Raw genomic sequence first — 20,236 nt, 5'->3', positions numbered from 1 at the left:
TTGTGTTGTGTTTTGTTGTGATTTCAAAATGTGATTCAACGTGGTAGTTTGAGTATGGTGTTTGGATGGAGCTGTGAAATTAATTTTCTACAGCTCTACAAAGCGTTTTGTCTGTTCTGTCAAAACCGAGCACGTGTTTTAATTTTTTTTTTCAAAACGGGACGTTCAGCTGGTTGACCGGAATAGTGATTTTTTTTTTTTACAATTTTTTTTTTCAATTGATATATAATCGAAAAAAATATTTTCTGAAATTTTTAAAAAATTTTATGTGCTTTAAAATAATTTTGAGTTGTATGAATTGTAAATTTTTGTATCAAATTTTAAATGTCACATCAACAATTTCCACTCAAATTAAAATTCTTTTCAAAATTATTTTCAAAACTCTTTACCAAATAAATTTTTTACACTCAAATCATAATTTCACAACACACAAACTCAAAATATAACTCATACTCTTAAATTATATTTATAAAATTCTACCAAATGCTACCTTATTTTTTCACATTTCTTGACATATACCCCCAACAAAAATAAGAGAGAGAGAGAGAGAGAGAGAAAAAAGAAGAAGGAAGGTAGGTAGGTGGACAAACAGGCACATTGTCACATGCATCGTAGACAAACAAACAAGACTTGCTCTGATCTTGACTACATCACTATTCATTCTCTTTTTGGGCAAAGGTTAAAGTGACTTTTCACTGATGCTTTATTATTTAGATTCCCCAAAACCGGCACATGATCACATGCAAGCAACCACATTTTCAACACTGTCACGTACCCAAGCAGAACAGTGCAATGACTTATAAACTATATAAAAATAAACTCTCACAAGTAGTACCACATTTTTTATATGTAGGAGTGTTTTGAATTGATGATTAAAAATTATTTTTTTATTTTTTATTTTTTGTGAGAAATAAAAATAGGTTAAAAATTAAAAAGTGATTTTTAATCTATTTTTTAAAATAAGCCATAGAAAAAATAAACAAAATGGGCAAACTAAAAATTTTGGACAATGGTTTATATAGGAAAAATTATATGGTACTTTTGGGTTACATATGGTGTTATATTTTATTAGTTTAACAAGTATTTAAAATGATCTAAGTATATATGTTATTGTACTTTTTATAAAAAAAATATATAAATAAATAAATAAGTAATATGATACAAATAATTACACTTATCTAAATAAATAACTTTAAATAAGTGATGTAAAACCCCTCTAACTTAAATTTTCCACACCAGACAATGGGGGTGTTTGGTAGGGCTTTTTTGAGCCAACTTATGGCTTTTGGCTTTTAAAAAGTTATTTTGGACTGTTTGGTTAAATTTATTTTAAACAGCTTCTGATTCTAATAACTTATTTTAAGTCAAAAAAGCTGATTCTGAGAAGCTGTTCACCCCTTGCTTCTGATTATCAACTTCTGTTGTGAACATATTAATTCACGGTTATACTCTTAGATTTTTTTTATTTTTTATTTTTTTAAAAATAGAAAAAGACACAAATGGACTATAAAATATTATTATTATTTTTTATGAGAAATGTAAACAAATAGTGAATAATAAAAAATAAAAGTTAATTGAAAAAGCTACTTCACAGCTTATTTAACAAACACTACTCAGCAACTTAAATCTATAATCTAACAGTTATACCAAACAGATTAACAGCTTCTGATTAAAGTCATAATCTATAATCTGTTAAATTATAATCTATAATCTGTTTTAACACCTACACCAAACAACACCAATAAGATAGCAACATATATAGTGTGGAGCTTTTCTTTACAACTATCAAATAATTTCTCCTTATATAATTACGTTTTGACCGGTCAAAGAAACAATAAATATTAAAAAAAGTTTATTAAAATATTTTTTTAAGTGTATTCCAATGAGTCAATAAGATACTCTTATATTTTAATAAATTATATTATTTTAAATATTTGATCTATTAAATCTTAATTTTTATATTTAAAATATTTTATAGACAATTTTACTTTTATAAATATTTTTTGAAACCTTAACAATTTGATGATGTGAATATTTGTATTAAATAAATTTGACAGTGTGAATGTTCACATCATGAAACATTGATGTGAATATTTACATGGTCAATATGAACATTAATGCACTTCACCATATTATTATTAGAGATATTTTGATAGCTATATCATTCATAAGACTTATTAAAATATAAAAAATAATTTGAATTAAGCGAAACATAAGTGAAAAGGGATTTATAAATAAATACTCCAAATATTAATATCATTAAATTATATTATTTTTTTGGTAAATTAAAATTATATACTTTGTTTACCATTGACTTTATTCTATATTGATGGTCTGTTTGTTTCGGTATATATATATATACACTACTAAAAAAAATACTTTTTGCGACCGCCATAAACCGTCGCAAATAATAAAAAACAGTCGCAAAAGACTTTTTGCGACGGCCCATGCGACGGCGGCAAATGGGGGTCGCGAATATGGGGGTGGCAAATACTTTTTGCGATGGCAAAACAACGGTCGCAAATTATTTGCGACCACCTAAACTACTTATGGCGACCCCTATTTTGCCGTCGCAAAAAACAAAGAAAAATACTAACATGATCTTTGGCGACCATCTTGTTACCGTCGCAAAAAATTAAAAATAAAAATAAAAATTAATAAATAAATAAACAAATTGTGAAACATTAAAGCCCTTTTACCTATCCAGCTGTTTATCAAACAAATTAGACAAATCAAACCCACAGCTAACCTCTAGATATTCTTACTATTTTCTTCAAATATTAAAGCTTGAACAAAATAAAAACAAAAAATGTCACAATTAAACAATTACTTTTAATATGTGAAACTTTTTTTCATCATATTCCAGTTGGGGTAATATCTGTCAAAACACTTCCAGTATACAATACTACTAATAGAACTTATAAAAGGCGTGTCAATGAAGCACAAGCATTTTAAAGCCCAAATGATGAACTAAAGGTTTAAGATCTAACACGAGGCCTTTCAAGGACTGGGAACATCATTGTGAGAAGACATAAAAATGCAATCAAGTAAAGACAACCAAACATGCAGAACTAAGCTTCTTATGGAGCTCATCCAATTCCGATTGATAGCATGAGAAACCACATGTTTTAACAGCATTAAAATCCACAAGCAAAAATAAAGGTGAATAACCAGTAGCAACAATAATTCTTTGTTCTCACATGATAAAAAAATCTTATTCCAATCTCTAATCAGAGTAAGAGGGGAAGGGGAATGGAGGCAGGATAAGACAAATCATTGCTTACTTCTAATATCCATACTACCCTTGTTTTTTACCGGTCATACCTGCAACCACCTGCAAAGATGCAATCCGAATAATCAAATTAGTTAAAATTACCCGTGCACAAAATTCTTCCATCAGGTACATATATATTTGAAGTAGTACATAAAATGCCCGTAACGTAAAAAATCACTTTCGAAATGTTGAAATGCAAAAAAAAAAAACCTTAGGGGTAAAGTACATGGTTTTTATAGGGGAAGAATCCTAGTAATTTTTCTAGGCAAGACATCAAAAAGGAGCCCAAAACTCCACTTATCAAGGTCTAGAGAAAGCAGCCGGGAAGCACTAGGGTCTACAAAAGGCAGCTATTGGAAGATGCCTAGTGATTATATAGCGATCCCGGGTTTACCCTTGTTGTATAGTGATCCGGACATGTGTCCGTGGATGTTGGTAGTTGTTCATTATCTTGTTTACATCCTTTCTTACGTTGTATTTGAGTTATAGGATGTGTTGAGCGGGTTTGTTACAGGTTGGTTGAGTTTAGAAACCAAAACTAGTTGCCCAGATTTTTGGCCTGTACGCTCGAGCGGAGGTGTTGGCGCTCGAGCGTAGATTACGTCCATCCAGTATCTTGTTGTGCAGTGTTGTGAGCTCGAGCGTAGGGTTGGGAGCTCGAGCGGAGTCCTGGTTCTGCAAAAGTGCTGGGCGAGTGCATTCTGCGCTCGAGCGGGAGGTTGGCCGCTCGAGCGGAAGTCTGTGAGTGTACGCTCGAGCGGGGTGTTTTACGCTCGAGCGGAGACCTGGGTTAAAGACCCGAAATTGTGACTTTCCAAATCACTTTTTGCTTTCTCTTCTCTCTCTTACTTTTCCAAAAAGCCATTTTCAGAGCTTCTCACTCTAAACCGGCCCTTCTCTCTTAGATTTGATCTAGTAAGGATCGTTTACTCACCTTTTGTCTTCACAAAAGTTGTGTTGATCGTCGAGAGCTTCCTTTTGATCTGAAAATTTCGAGATTTGGAGCATTTTGGTTTTGGTCTTCATCTCTTTTGAGGCTCCGGATTTGAGGTAGGGATAACCTACTCCTCTCTATGGGTTTTGTCTTTAAATTTTGGTATTTTGAGATGTTGGGCTTGGTTTGGTAATCTTGTAAAGGTTTGGGGCTTTTGTGTAATTTTACAAAGGTTGGGGTTTTATTCATAATAAACCTAGTTGCATGTTTGGCATAGAAAATGGAATGATTGTTGAATCATTGATGGAAATGGAACCTAAGGGTTGAAATGGTAATTATGGAAAATGGCCTAATTACATTGTTTAATTAATTGGGATAATTAATTGATGAGAAATGAGGAAATGAAATGTTGATTGAATATCCATTTGTGCATTTATTTGCTGTTTTAGAAATAACTGCTTTGGGCTATCGGTGGAGGATAGTCGTGATTGTTGTAGACAATGTATGTTGATTAGGCAAACTGAAACTAATCAATGGAATGTGTCATGGAATTTGACGGTTGATAGAATACATTAAATGTGTGTATTGTGTGACTGTATATAGAACCAATGTGTTTATATACGTTATGTGTAGAGGAGGAGATAGGGGATGTACTCCGCGGTTTAGGGGAAGATAGGGGATGTACCTCTAAACCGGATAAGTATTTGGAGGAGATAGGGGATGTACTCCGTAGACAGAGCTCATATGCTTGTCTAGAGAAGTGAAGATAGAGCTCATATGCTTATCTTTGTGAAGTGAAATGTGGATACAGCTTGTATGCTTATCTGTGGATATTGTTGATATACATATCTGATGTAGAATGTGGATACAGCTTGTATGCTTATCTGTGGATATTGTTGATATACATATCTGTTGAGAATGTGGATATAGCTTTTATGCTTATCTGAATGTGAGATATAGTTTTTATACATATCTGTGGAAATGATGATAGAGCCAGTATGCTTATCTGTTGTTAAAAGGAAAATGAAAAGTAATTGGGACTTGTAAGTCGTTGACATAAATATGTAATTTGTGTGATTGTATCAGTGTTGACCAACTATCAATTGCTAATGTTTTAGTCATTGTCCATGGTTGGTTTAGTGTATTTCTACTGGGCTGTGGCTCACCCTATATGGGAATATCATTTTCAGGTACAGGAAGCATGCCACCTCCAAGGACATAGCTGGGAGGCTTGTGGCGGGCATAGTTTTGTCGTTTTACTTTGATGTATTACATGTAATTTCAAGCCAAGGGCTTAATGTGTAAACGAGTTAGAACTCTTTGTTGTAACCAAGTGTTAACTTGGAAAGCTGTAAGCCCGTAGGGCATTTTGTTATGAGGTTAAACATGTAATACTTATGTCTTGGAATTCTAATGAATGAAAGGAATGCGGTTAGTTTAAATGTAATTCATGTCTTATCTGATGGGTTTATTGTTATTATTTTGAGGGCGTTACAACTTGGTATCAGAGCGTACCGGGTTCGAATACTTTGGGTACGTGGGAAGTGATTAGTATCACAATGGGTTTGTCTCGCTTGATAGAGACTTAGATGTAGTATCATATGCTATGTGCTTAAATGCTAACATGCTTATGTGACTATGTGGGTATGGGATTTAATTTCTAGGATGTTGATTGGATCCTTGAGTTTCTGGGAGTCTTGTTGGAAAAGCACTTGATCAATGCTGTTTCTAACCGGAACTCTAGTAACGTCTCGGGACTATCATTATCCGGAAATGAAGTTCGTAAGTGCTTATGTGTTTATGTGCTTATGTGGAGTGAATTACAGTTGTCCATGTATTAGGACGTGAGTGTATAGTTTCGGCACATTTATGAATGTGCTAATGTTCTGTGTTGCCTTTATTAGGATGTCAGGACGAGGAAGAGGTGCTAGGCGTGGTAGACCTGCGAGGCAGGAAGTACCGTTACCGGGTGAGATTCCGGCAGTGCAGGAGGGAGTTGGGCAGGCCAATGTGGCCGAGCCAGTAGGTCAGCAGGCTATGGGTGCCTTGGCCAGAGAGATAGCAGGAGCTTTAGGTATTCTTAGAGCTGGGAATCAGGCAGCTGAGACAGGGCCTTCCTTCTTGAAGAGGGAGTTCTTCCGGTGTAATCCGGACGAGTTTATCGGGGATCCTAAAGAGCCGCTTAAGGCAGATGAATGGCTCGAACAGACAACGAAGACGTTTGAGATGCTTGGCATCGAGGACGGAGCACTGAAAGTGACCTTGGCATCCTTCCAGCTGAAGGGAGATGCGGGTCAATGGTGGAAGTACGAGAAAGCTCGTGTTGGTGGTACTTGGGAGGCGTTTGTGAATGCTTTTCAGGAGAGGTTTTTATCAGCAGCAGCTAGGGAGAAGCTGAGGGATCAGTTTAGCCGGCTTAATCAGCAGGGCTTGTCAGTGGCCGAGTTTGAGGCTACTTTTACCAGTCTGTCTAGGTTTGCACCTGAACTGGTGGCGTCTGAGGAACGTCGTTGCTATGAGTTTGAGCGGAAGTTGAGGCGGGGCCTCAAGTTGAGAATTGGTGGGTCTTACATTCGAGAGTATAGACACCTAGTGGATGCTGCAGCTCATATGGAGCTTATGATGCAGGAGGAGGATGAGGGGCAGAGAGGCTCCAAGAGGAGCCAGGATAGTCAGGGTGATGGCAGGAGGCAGAGGGGTTCTAACCCTCAGCAGTTGCCGAGTGGTGTTGCTAGATCGACCTTCCCAGTGCCGAGTGCAGGCTCCGGGAGAGGTGGTCAGGGGGATTTCACTTGTTACAAGTGTGGCCAGCTGGGTCACAAGGCTTCTGTTTGCCCGCTGAAGGGTGGAGGTCAGAGAGCTGTTTCTTCTTCAGCTAGACCGCAGAGTCAGAGTTTAGGCAGGGGGCAGCCCTTGTCTTGTTATCAGTGTGGACAGCCTGGGCACCTGAAGAGGTTTTGCCCGCAGTTGAGTGCCACTTCGGGAGCGTCTGGTTCTAGGCAGACGCAGGGTTTTCAGCCAGCTCAGTCTGTGCAGGCCTCGAGGGCCAATCCGGGAGTTTCGTCATCCCAGTCTGTGCAGCAGTCTTTCGCTCCGAGAGGTGAGCAGGTAGACCAGGGGCCTACGGGGCGCGTGTATGCTGTTACCGCGCAGGATTTAGTACCGGCTCCATCAGTGGTGAGAGGTACTTTTCTGTTTTGCAACTCGGTTGCTAATGTGTTGATAGACACGGGTGCATCTCATTCTTTTGTATCTGCTGCATTTGCATCTGTTTTGGAATTGGAGTTAGCACAGTTAGCATCTCCTATTTGTGTGGTATCACCTTTGGGTGGTGAGTTGATCCTGAAACAGGGTGTTAGAGGATGTGATATAGAGGTCGCCGACTATAGGCTTCCTTTTCCGTTTGTTGTCATGCCCATGAGGGGTTTTGATGTCATTTTGGGTATGGACTGGTTATCGTCATACCGGGCTGTTATTGACTGCTACCGCCAGAGGGTTACATTGTGTACCTTGAGCGGGGAGTGGTTCCATTTCTTGGGAGACCGGGTTGGTAGTGTTTTGCCACCGGGGTATGATTCGCGAGGGCGAAGTGAGCTTAGTAGTCTACTTGCTAGCTTTGAGAGTGGTGAGAGTGGTGAGACCCAGCATGTATTGCCGAGGGTGGTTTGTGAGTATTCGGATGTTTTTCCCGAAGATCTTGTTAGTTTGCCACCTCACCGAGAGATAGAGTTCTCTATTGATTTAGTGCCTGGTACGGCGCCGATTTCTATGGCACCTTACCGTTTTGCTCCAGCAGAGTTGGTTGAGTTGATAGTTCAGCTCCAGGAATTGCTCGATAAGGGCTTTGTTCGCCCTAGTGTTTCACCGTGGGGAGCGCCGGCCCTCTTTGTTAAAAAGAAAGATGGTGCCTTGAGATTGTGTATAGACTACCGGAAGTTGAATCGGGCTACGGTTAAAAATAAGTACCCTATGCCCCGTATAGATGATTTGTTTGACCAATTGAAAGGTTCCCGTTGTTTCTCTAAGATAGACTTGAGATCGGATTACCATCAGTTAAGGGTCAGGGAGGAAGATATTCCTAAGACGGCATTCCGTACGCGGTATGGCCATTACGAGTTTCTGGTGATGCCATTTGGGCTTACCAATGCACCGGCAGTCTTTATGGACTTGATGAACCGGATTTTCCGGGAGTTCTTAGACCGCTTTGTGGTTGTCTTTGTGGACGATATCCTTATCTATTCGTCATCTAAGGAGGAGCACGAGGAACACTTGAGAGTGGTGCTTGAATTACTTAGAGCCCATAGGCTGTATGCCAAGTTTGGGAAGTGTGAGTTCTGGCTGGGGGAAGTCAAGTTCTTAGGCCATGTGGTATCCGGGGAAGGGGTGTCTGTTGATACATCCAAGGTTGAGGCAGTGCAAGATTGGGCACAGCCTAAGAGTGTGTTTGAGATCCGCAGTTTTCTGGGATTGGCTGGGTATTACCGTCGGTTTGTGAAAGATTTCTCCAGGTTAGCGTCACCGTTGACTAGGCTGACTCAGAAAGGAGTCAAGTTTGTGTGGAGTGAGATTTGTGAAAAGTCGTTCCAAGAGCTGAAAATTAGATTGATCACCGCTCCGGTGTTGATTATTCCGGAGAGAGGGTTGGGTTATGCGGTTTATTGTGATGCCTCACGAGAGGGTTTGGGTTGTGTGTTGATGCAAGAGGGGAAAGTGGTAGCTTATGGCTCACGTCAATTGAAAATACACGAGAAGAATTACCCCACACACGACCTAGAGTTAGCAGCAGTGATCTTTGCCTTGAAAATCTGGAGGCACTACCTTTATGGTGAGAGGTTCGAGGTATTCTCGGATCACAAGAGTTTGAAGTATCTGTTTACACAGAGAGACTTGAATCTGAGGCAGAGGAGATGGATGGAGTTCATCGAGGATTATGATTTTGAGTTGCATTATCATCCGGGAAAGGCCAATGTTGTGGCCGATGCCCTTAGTAGGAAGACCATTAGTGATGTAGCTTGTATAGCCATCCGGGAATGGGTGATGTTGGGAGCACTTGGCGAGTTTGATTTGCTACTGGGCGAATCTGTTGAGGCTGCGGCCTTATTTTCTGTTGTGGTGCAGCCTACACTTGTGACTAGAGTGTTAGAGGCACAGAGAGGTGACCTTGAGGTAGAATCCCTCCGAGAGAAGATCTCCAGTGGGACAGTTGAGAAGGGTTTGACGGTGTATCCCGACCTGAGTGTGAGATACCGAAACCGTTTGTTTGTACCGGAGTCTTGCCGAGAGGAAGTACTCCGAGAGTTTCATCATTCGCGCCTTGCGGTGCATCCGGGAGGCACTAAGATGTATCGGGATTTGGGTCGCCAGTGTTGGTGGCGGGGTATGAAGAGAGATGTGGCTGTTTTCGTATCAAGGTGCCTTACTTGCCAGCAAGTGAAGGCCGAGCATCAGAGGCCAGCGGGTTTGTTGCAACCCTTGCCTATTGCCGAGTGGAAGTGGGAGCATGTCACTATGGACTTCGTTGTAGGTTTTCCGAGGACTCAGCGGGGTAGTGATGCTATTTGGGTGGTTGTAGACCGGTTGACTAAGTCGGCGCACTTTATTCCTATGCGCGTGAGAGATTCGGTAGATCATCTTGCCGATTTGTATATTCGGGATGTAGTGAGATTGCACGGGGTCCCAGTGACGATTGTCTCAGATAGAGATCCTCGTTTTACTGCTAGGTTGTGGCAGAGTTTGCAGAGTGCCTTGGGCACTAAGTTGACCTTTAGTACGGCTTATCATCCTCAGACTGATGGGCAGTCCGAGCGTACTATTCAGATCCTCGAGGATATGCTTCGGGGTTGTGTCCTGGATTTCAGTGGGACGTGGGAGAGGCACTTGCCATTGGTAGAGTTTGCCTACAACAACAGTTTTCAGTCTAGCATCGGTATGGCACCGTTTGAGGCCTTGTATGGCCGACCGTGTAGGTCTCCAGTTTGTTGGGCCGAGGTGGGTGATGCACCTTTGTTGGGTCCGGAGTTGGTTAGGGAGACGACGGAGAAAGTCGAGCTTATCCGTAGGAGGCTTGTTACAGCCCAGAGTCGACAAAAGAGTTATGCCGACCGTAGGAGGAGGCCTTTGGCGTTTGAGGTAGGTGATCATGTCTTTCTGAAGATATCACCTAGGCGAGGCCTGATGAGGTTTGGGAAGAGTGGGAAGTTATCCCCTCGGTTTATTGGTCCTTTTGAGACCCTTGAGAGGATTGGTGAGGTTGCTTATCGATTAGCCTTACCACCGCAGTTGTCCGGAGTGCATGACGTGTTTCATGTGAGTATGCTTCGGAAGTATGAGCCAGATCCATCACATGTGTTGGATTGGACTGATTTAGAGGTAGATGAGGATGCCTCGTATGAGGAGAGACCGGTACGGGTCTTGGATAGGCGGGATCAAGTCCTGCGTGGCAAGACCATTCCTTTGGTGAAAGTCTTGTGGAAACATCACGGAGTGGAAGAAGCCACTTGGGAACGTGAGTTGGAAGTCCGAGAGAAATATCCGGACTTGTTTGTTGATATGTAATCTTGTATTTAAATTTTACATTTCGTTGAACTTAAGAGCTTTTATATATGTCTTAAGTTGTGAAACATTGAAAATGTTTTGGTTATTGGAAATATGTTTTGGGAACTTGCCTCATATGGAAGTTGAATATAACATTATATATGTTGATTATATTGTTGAAATTGGAAAGTTAATGCATAATGTTGATGCATGTTGAAGGTACATATGTTATTTACATATTGTGATATGCCTCTTGTTAAATGGAGGGGGTGACCGGTAATGGGTCGGATTGTTGAATGTTAAAGTGTAACATTGTTTAAATAGAGGAAAACTTGTTTTTGAAAACTTGTGTTTAATTTCGGGGACGAAATTCTTTAAGGGGGGGAGGTTATAGCGATCCCGGGTTTACCCTTGTTGTATAGTGATCCGGACATGTGTCCGTGGATGTTGGTAGTTGTTCATTATCTTGTTTACATCCTTTCTTACGTTGTATTTGAGTTATAGGATGTGTTGAGCGGGTTTGTTACAGGTTGGTTGAGTTTAGAAACCAAAACTAGTTGCCCAGATTTTTGGCCTGTACGCTCGAGCGGAGGTGTTGGCGCTCGAGCGTAGATTACGTCCATCCAGTATCTTGTTGTGCAGTGTTGTGAGCTCGAGCGTAGGGTTGGGAGCTCGAGCGGAGTCCTGGTTCTGCAAAAGTGCTGGGCGAGTGCATTCTGCGCTCGAGCGGGAGGTTGGCCGCTCGAGCGGAAGTCTGTGAGTGTACGCTCGAGCGGGGTGTTTTACGCTCGAGCGGAGACCTGGGTTAAAGACCCGAAATTGTGACTTTCCAAATCACTTTTTGCTTTCTCTTCTCTCTCTTACTTTTCCAAAAAGCCATTTTCAGAGCTTCTCACTCTAAACCGGCCCTTCTCTCTTAGATTTGATCTAGTAAGGATCGTTTACTCACCTTTTGTCTTCACAAAAGTTGTGTTGATCGTCGAGAGCTTCCTTTTGATCTGAAAATTTCGAGATTTGGAGCATTTTGGTTTTGGTCTTCATCTCTTTTGAGGCTCCGGATTTGAGGTAGGGATAACCTACTCCTCTCTATGGGTTTTGTCTTTAAATTTTGGTATTTTGAGATGTTGGGCTTGGTTTGGTAATCTTGTAAAGGTTTGGGGCTTTTGTGTAATTTTACAAAGGTTGGGGTTTTATTCATAATAAACCTAGTTGCATGTTTGGCATAGAAAATGGAATGATTGTTGAATCATTGATGGAAATGGAACCTAAGGGTTGAAATGGTAATTATGGAAAATGGCCTAATTACATTGTTTAATTAATTGGGATAATTAATTGATGAGAAATGAGGAAATGAAATGTTGATTGAATATCCATTTGTGCATTTATTTGCTGTTTTAGAAATAACTGCTTTGGGCTATCGGTGGAGGATAGTCGTGATTGTTGTAGACAATGTATGTTGATTAGGCAAACTGAAACTAATCAATGGAATGTGTCATGGAATTTGACGGTTGATAGAATACATTAAATGTGTGTATTGTGTGACTGTATATAGAACCAATGTGTTTATATACGTTATGTGTAGAGGAGGAGATAGGGGATGTACTCCGCGGTTTAGGGGAAGATAGGGGATGTACCTCTAAACCGGATAAGTATTTGGAGGAGATAGGGGATGTACTCCGTAGACAGAGCTCATATGCTTGTCTAGAGAAGTGAAGATAGAGCTCATATGCTTATCTTTGTGAAGTGAAATGTGGATACAGCTTGTATGCTTATCTGTGGATATTGTTGATATACATATCTGATGTAGAATGTGGATACAGCTTGTATGCTTATCTGTGGATATTGTTGATATACATATCTGTTGAGAATGTGGATATAGCTTTTATGCTTATCTGAATGTGAGATATAGTTTTTATACATATCTGTGGAAATGATGATAGAGCCAGTATGCTTATCTGTTGTTAAAAGGAAAATGAAAAGTAATTGGGACTTGTAAGTCGTTGACATAAATATGTAATTTGTGTGATTGTATCAGTGTTGACCAACTATCAATTGCTAATGTTTTAGTCATTGTCCATGGTTGGTTTAGTGTATTTCTACTGGGCTGTGGCTCACCCTATATGGGAATATCATTTTCAGGTACAGGAAGCATGCCACCTCCAAGGACATAGCTGGGAGGCTTGTGGCGGGCATAGTTTTGTCGTTTTACTTTGATGTATTACATGTAATTTCAAGCCAAGGGCTTAATGTGTAAACGAGTTAGAACTCTTTGTTGTAACCAAGTGTTAACTTGGAAAGCTGTAAGCCCGTAGGGCATTTTGTTATGAGGTTAAACATGTAATACTTATGTCTTGGAATTCTAATGAATGAAAGGAATGCGGTTAGTTTAAATGTAATTCATGTCTTATCTGATGGGTTTATTGTTATTATTTTGAGGGCGTTACAGATTACAATAACATCCTAATCTCATCATACCAGCACCAAATATAATATAAGGCCCACCATTTGATAAGTCATACAGTTAATTAAATTACTAAGAAACATCAGATGGAAGGACTGGAATACTGGCACCATTTGTTCACTACTCTTGAATTTCAAATCCTCAAAACAATTTTGATATCCAAATTAAAAATTCAAAATCCACTATCGAATTCAATGTATTTCTGCTGATGCATGTGGATTTAAACATGTTGCCAGACAGAGTTAATGGCATATCTATAAGCTATTCTGATTATTTCTGTTGTCAAAGGAAAACCTGCGACATTCCTTTGTACTGTGATTGTACAGTATTGATTGAAGGGCAGTGCAGTCCATAAAAGAAAATCAAAGATAGGACATGTTTATATATATAGTTCCAGCACATGATTAGAGAGAAAATCACAGTATATACGCATAATATGTATATAAAAATCACAGTTTATATATATAGTTCCAGCACATGTTTATATATATAGTTCACAGTTTATATATATAGTTCACAGTTTAGAGAGAAAATCACAGTTTATATATATAGTTCCAGCACATGTTTATATATATAGTTCCGACATTCCTTTGTACTGTGATTGTCCCAGCCCCAGCCCCAGAAACAGAACCAGCCTCATCATGATTAGAGAGAATTCAGTTAAACATTGCACAAGGAATACCAAAAGCACATGTTTATATATATAGTTCCAGCACATGTTTATATATATAGTTCTGCGCTCTTCATTGCAGTAGAGGTGTTTATTGAGTGAACATGGGACCTGTAACTTTGTTTATTCCAGCACATGTTTATATATATAGTTCTGCGCTCTTCATTGCAGTAGAGGTGTTATATTTGGGTAATCTAATTGGTAGTTCAATAAAAACTGATGCTTCTACTTTTTCTATATTGGTTTTATAATGTTCTAGAAATTCATGTGTTTCATTCAATATCAAGTTGGTGGATAGCTAGGTTCTTAATCATTTGAAACCATATAATTAATAAATGACATAATGTACCTGTTCTTTCGCGTAGGGCATGAAAAATTGAGTATTTGTGCTGCATACATTCTCTTCATACACAGCAAATATCACAAATACATGCATGGGGAAATATAGTGATATCCTTCAAGAACTTCATACACAGCAAATATCATAAATACATGCAGAAATATAGTAGAGTGGCATACCTATTCATTTTCTTTTGAAGCTTGCTGCCCACTAGATGCATCTGACACCTACAATATGTTAGTATAATGTGTTAATAATTTCCATATGTATATATGCAAATTGATAAAACGTAAAATTCGTCAATTTGTAAGTATTGCACCTCTCTCAAGCTCATACTCCCAGCCATACCCTGTGACTCTAAGAACAAAACACGTGCCGTTAGGTTCTTGATCATCGTAGTGAACCTAGACTCAACGTCTTGTGTCACACGCTGTGTGATCTCATCAATAAATGAAGGGGCTGCTAATGATCTTAGATTCAACCTGTTCAATAATTTTTCCAGAAGATAGATCATTGATGCAATACATTGAGAAGCCACCATGGCCTAATGTAATATTGCTTTTGATCATATTACTTTCGTCATAAATTAGTTTATTTTTTTTATTTTGTTTCCCCCCAATGTGGTTATCCCTTGCGATGAGTTGGAATAACATCTGTAAAGTTTCTAATGTGACACCCAAGGCATGTGATGCTCTTTTATTTGTAACGAAAATATGGGCAGTATGCACCAAGAGCATGCAATTACAATCAGGCTAGCTTGAGGTGTCTTATTTTGTCCATTTTTCATTTAGATTTTCAAAACATAATGAGGAAGTTGTGCATTCGTGGGATTTTGTTTAGGAGTGTAGGGGCATTTGTTAATAAGATTTTAGACGCTTAGGGTATGCGAAGTTTCATACAATGCACAACTCTACTCAACTCCTCTTGGCAATACCTCAATCAAACTACTCATGTTAGACCCAATGACAGTCTACTGTCTACGCTACCATTGTAGATGAATAAAGTTAGTAGATTGTGATGTTTGAATTATTTTGATCCAGAATTGAGAATATAAAGCCAAGAAGAGAACAAAATGAAACAAACAAACAGACTACCATAAACAGCATCCAAATCAAGCGAAAAAAAAAAGAAAAAGGCAGTTTGGTGTTGCTTTCTAGTACAATTGTTAATACAACTTCCCAGAATTAGGTCACTCACTCTAAAGATAATCTGCATGGATATTAGCTTTCAAATAATAGCATCCACATTCATTTCTTAAACCTTCTAGCTAATTAACAAAACAATGAACATTAAAAAAATAAAAAATAAAAATTAAAAATTAATCTAAATTGGAAGGATCTGAAACAGCTAACATATTTCATAATAGGCCACTTGTCTCTTTCCTCATGACATTAAAAAAACAACTCCAAGTTACATAAGTAAGAGTAAATGCATAAGTAAGAGTTTAAATGCATAATAGGCCACTTGTCTCTTTCCCCTTTTAAAAATTTGCATAAGTAAGAGTTTAAATGCATCACTTTGACTAGAAATCTGCATGGTTATTAGCTCTCGAATAGGTTAAAAATGGACAAACGATTACTATACTTTTGGGAGAAAAATTGTTGCCTCAAAAATAAATAGGAGGATTTATTAGAAAACCCTTTTTCAAATACTTGTATCTCAATTAATTCATAACATATTCTTATATTGCAATAAGTCCTATCATTTGGATATTTGATTAAACAAATCTTAATTATCATATTTAAGGTATATTATAGACAATTTTATCTGTACAAATTTTTTTTGAATTTTTAGCAACTTGATAATGTAAACATTCATATATATTTTTTTAAAGATTTGATGTGAACATTCATATTTAACAGTGTGAATATTCATATCATGAAACATTCACCATTAATGCGAATATTATTAAGGGTATTTTGGTAATTATATCACCCATAAAACTTATTGAAACATAAAAAAATATTTTAAACTAAGTAGAATATAAGTAGATGAAGAGAGATTTATGAATAAGTAGAATATAATATAAACTTGATTTGGTACGGATTACACATTCCATGTTTTGAAACATTTCTAGATATTTTTCTATGAGTACATAAACTGATACATACAGATGAAATTTGCAAAACTTATTTTACAAACTATAAGGCTAGTATGTTATTTTAGTGGGTTTCATTTCAAAATCAAATTTTGTCATTGAATGTCACCATATGTGGTTAAGATTGTGAGGTATTGAATTATATAATTTCAATATACATAAATCTCAAACACCTGATTTAATAGTTGAAAGTGGATTGAGACAGAAGAATCAAGGGATTTAAGGACACAAAATCATGTGCCCACAAAATTTATCATTCTTCTACATGCACAGAATCCGATTCGATTCAGTGAGAGAATTGTGTTAGGTTGCATGATCAAATTCAGTACATTTAGAATTTTCCCAAGATTTATCACAAAAGGTCATCTAATTTTTGGGCCTTTGCATCTATTGCCAAGAAATTAAAGAGGGTTTAAGTTGATTAGAGTATAAGCTAGATTTGTCTACATTAATGCAGGTGTCAATAAACTTGGATGCAAATGGTGAATGCCAAGAATGTTCAGTGAAGTCATTGAATGAATGGAAAAAAGCATCAGATTTCCCAGTGATAAATCAAGACTACTCAGGTGCCAAAAACACATACATTTATGCAGCAACGACCTCTGGTTCAAGCCAAGCATTGCCACATTTCCCATTCGACACAGTGCTGAAACTAAACACTTTGAACAAGTCAATCCCCAAAACCCCCCAAGTTATGTTTTCAAACAAGATTTCGAAGTTACAGTCGCATTTTGAAAACACGACTTCGTAAAATAGAACATAGATTTGAAATATAAGTTTTAAACTGCTTGGATTTGAAATTTTTCTCTTAAAAATGTTAGGTAAAAAACACTAAGGAGCATAGTTTATCTTGAAATCTTAGAGCAGCCATGAACTTTGAAAGTTTTCATCAAACTTGGACTTGAAAACTAACATTAGTGCCCCATGGCTTATCTCATAAGCACGCTTCTAAGTGAGAACGTCTATCCTAACAATGCTTGCTCACAAAACTAATTTAATCACAATCAATCAATCCAATCATGCTAAAACTAATTTAAAATCCTACAACTCAGTTATAGATAGTGAGAAAACACGCATCGATTAGTTTGAAATGAAGGCATTGAGGTCGTTGTCTAACCTTAAATCAATGAAATAACTGTCAACATTAAGTCTCTCAGAAGTCCTTATATGCTAGCTGAGTTAGGTTTGGGCTTGACCTGTAATAACAGAAACGAGAGTTAAAAAAATATTAGATCTAGAATTTTTTCTTTCCTAAATAGAACATGTCTGATTGATATTCAAAGCACATGTAGCAGCCATGAAATGAACAGCATATTCAACAATTTTGCAGAGAGAAGTAATTTGAACAATTCAAGCGATGAAGTGTTTCCAGTAAGGAGCTTCCAAATTACTTACATGTCTTACTTACAATGAGTGGCACTAATGAGATCCAGGCAAGCGTGTACCAGCCTACACAAGTTTTAGAAGATAAAAATTATGATTTTATATAATCATGAAAGACTAAAAGTGAATTTAGTCTGATATCATCAAACAGAAACAGAGATGTTTGCTTACTGTAAACATTCAGCAGCAGTAAGATGACAGCAAAAACCCACAGTGGGAAACTGCAAAATCAACCCAAATTTAAAAAAAAAAAAAAATCATTAGCATATAAGTGTCTTGGTAGATTCATTAAATGATATTCCCAAAGCCAGTGAGGAATATAGTTGACAATATTGAAAGAAGAAATGATGAAGTTACCTTATTCCCACCACCACCTTGAAGTCATCTTCCATGGATCTCTTAATATATTTGTGGAAATTAAATTTGGTATTTGGAGCAAAATGTGCCTACATACATATATTTATCAGACTTAATCTGTTGGGACATACCAGAATTGGTCATGCATATAATTAACATTTTAAAAAGGACTTTAGGCCCTGTTTGGAGTTGCTTCTAGGGGTGTTCATGTTAAGTATCAAATGATTGATGTGTTGTACTTGAATTTGATAGTGGATTTATTATATTGTTCAATTTAAATCGAACATGTCAATCATTTGAGATTCAACTTGAAAATCCTGGGGAAATGAAGAAGCCCACTTACGTTGATAAACCCATTGCGCATAGTTATATATTCCACCTTTGACACCGAACCAAAGAATTGCCTGAAGAATGCAACCTGGAATAAAAAATTATAATCCCATATCATGCTTTGAAATTAGACAATGTGCTATGATATTTTGAACAATTCATAATTACTCTGAGTTATAATCTTACAATCCATCTGATCCCAGGAGTTCTGGAAAATCTAGTATGACGTCTCACAAATGAAGTCTGATGACTAAACCTAAATCTTGCTGGATCTGTTTAAGAAAAAAAAAAAACTCATCAATAATATTACAAAATCCGAAAAAATTACTAAAAAATAAAAGGAAAATGTTTGGGACCACTTTTGGAGATGATGCCCACATCCCCAAAGTGATCACAGCCCTCCATGTATGTGTGAGGTTCATTCATACATCATGAGTAGTTCAGATTTATGGAGGTCTTGTGGGAGTGGGAATCTTAATCATTGCTCAAAATAAAATATGTGAATTACATTTGTTCCAAGTGTAGCACAACAAATTACACACTTCATTTTCAGGCAATTTTTCAAACTATTTTTTGGGAGCCCAACAATTAACATTAATCAGCCCCTGGAGATTTCGGTCCATAATGTAATGTTGCCATTAAGCTGGGCCGTTAAGCTGGCCCTATTTGAAATTTACGAAGGCCCAAACTTAGGCCCAATCTTCATATATAAAAAATAATTAAATGAGAACTGAGAACAGGAAGGAATTACCATTGGTGAATTGATATTCCAAAGACGACGTATCTGATTCCCAACCCTTCCATTTCTTCATCTGGTGAATAAATAATAAATAATAAATAAACTTGATAAACATAGCTGCATCCAAATAGCCTGATATGTAGATTGGAATTTTAAATTGAAGAATGTCTTCACACCTTACACCATTCGAAGTCAAGACCTTTGGTAGATGAAAAAGCTACCCCAGAAAATGAATAGCGGTCCACAATGAGGGTGGTTCCACTTCTCAACTTAGACTCCATTAATGATCTGCAAATACATTGTAGATGATCATGTACAATACAACCTTCACATTTCAAATATTTGCTTGTGTGAACGTCTAAAGTACCAATCGCTAACAGATTACATAGTAGAACATTTGGGGATTATAAATCCAACATTCTAATAACTTTACTGTCAGATGGATCTGTTAATATGAAAGAAAAAAAATGGGACCATTAGACAAACAAAGAGCATAATAACTAAATGATTTCGAAAGTTACAACATCATATTGCGTAGGAGGCAGAGCCCTTGCCCTGCAAATCTGAAAAAGTTCTGTAGACAGCTCCTGCAAAAGGCTTCACTAGTTGGCGATGCTCACAGAATCACTAATATGACTCAAAACAGGTACATGAGAATTTACTAAAAGTGAAACACGTAGCTCAAAAACCGTGTCAATATATTAGTATTAGATTTTGAAAAATGATTGGACCTAATATAAATCGTATAAGGTAACCCTGTGGAAAGATATGATCAACCAAATGGATGTATCCGAACCCGTCATATCTGCAGATCAAACTAAGCCAGAATCAGTGCCACATGACAACAATGTTTTGGATGACATCTGCAAGACTGATGCTTGCAGTTTTTCTTTACTAGAGTAAAAGTCACAAAATAAAATTTAATCTGTCCCCAAATCCAGACCTTTTTTCAGCAAAATGACAACATAATGTTTAACACTAATGTCGGAGTTGAGCATAAAGAAACATTTAGCACTTCATACACAGCTATTTATTAATTTTAAGCTACTTTCATATGTAGAACAATACAAATGACTGAAAAATTGATGATTACCTACAAATGCAGAAAAACAAAAA

At 37.6% G+C, this 20,236-nt stretch overlaps 1 protein-coding gene across 2 annotated transcripts; it reads right to left on the bottom strand.

Moving 5' to 3' along the window:
• Positions 1-3,064: 3,064 nt before the first annotated feature.
• Positions 3,065-19,504, bottom strand: LOC145814638 (MLO protein homolog 1-like). 2 transcript variants are annotated; one of them, XR_014358006.1, is made up of 9 exons: positions 19,297-19,481; positions 19,133-19,193; positions 18,568-18,653; positions 18,395-18,469; positions 18,052-18,140; positions 17,866-17,915; positions 17,707-17,760; positions 17,429-17,507; positions 3,065-3,334 (listed from the first exon to the last, which is right to left on the bottom strand). XR_014358006.1 is itself a non-coding variant. In XM_082911609.1 (9 exons), the coding sequence occupies exons 1-8, from the start codon at positions 19,399-19,401 to the stop codon at positions 17,475-17,477; spliced, it is 540 nt and encodes a 179-aa protein (XP_082767735.1). In that variant the 5' UTR covers positions 19,402-19,504; the 3' UTR covers positions 3,065-3,334; positions 17,429-17,474. The 2 variants fall into 2 exon arrangements, 1 of the variants encoding a protein (XP_082767735.1); XM_082911609.1 differs by having other exon boundaries at positions 17,720-17,760; positions 19,297-19,504.
• Between the last annotated feature and the right edge of the window lie 732 nt (positions 19,505-20,236).

Source organism: Camellia sinensis, unplaced genomic scaffold (genome assembly GCF_055761805.1).
Source record: "Camellia sinensis isolate YWXY unplaced genomic scaffold, ASM5576180v1 Unanchor12, whole genome shotgun sequence".
Classification (NCBI taxonomy): domain Eukaryota; kingdom Viridiplantae; phylum Streptophyta; class Magnoliopsida; order Ericales; family Theaceae; genus Camellia; species Camellia sinensis.
Note: the sequence above shows the minus strand (reverse complement) of the source record. Positions and strands in the feature narration are given on the sequence as shown.

Bases quoted from the DNA above. Each gene is read 5' to 3' on its own strand.
- LOC145814638 (XM_082911609.1), bottom strand. From the start codon at position 19,401: ATGGAGTCTAAGTTGAGAAGTGGAACCACCCTCATTGTGGACCGCTAT. The intron at 18,470-18,567 runs GTAAGATTATAA...TTTTTATTCCAG, and splicing joins CTCCTGGGATCAGATGGATT to GTTGCATTCTTCAGGCAATT. The intron at 17,761-17,865 runs GTAAGCAAACAT...AAACTTGTGTAG, and splicing joins ACTGCTGCTGAATGTTTACA to GCTGGTACACGCTTGCCTGG.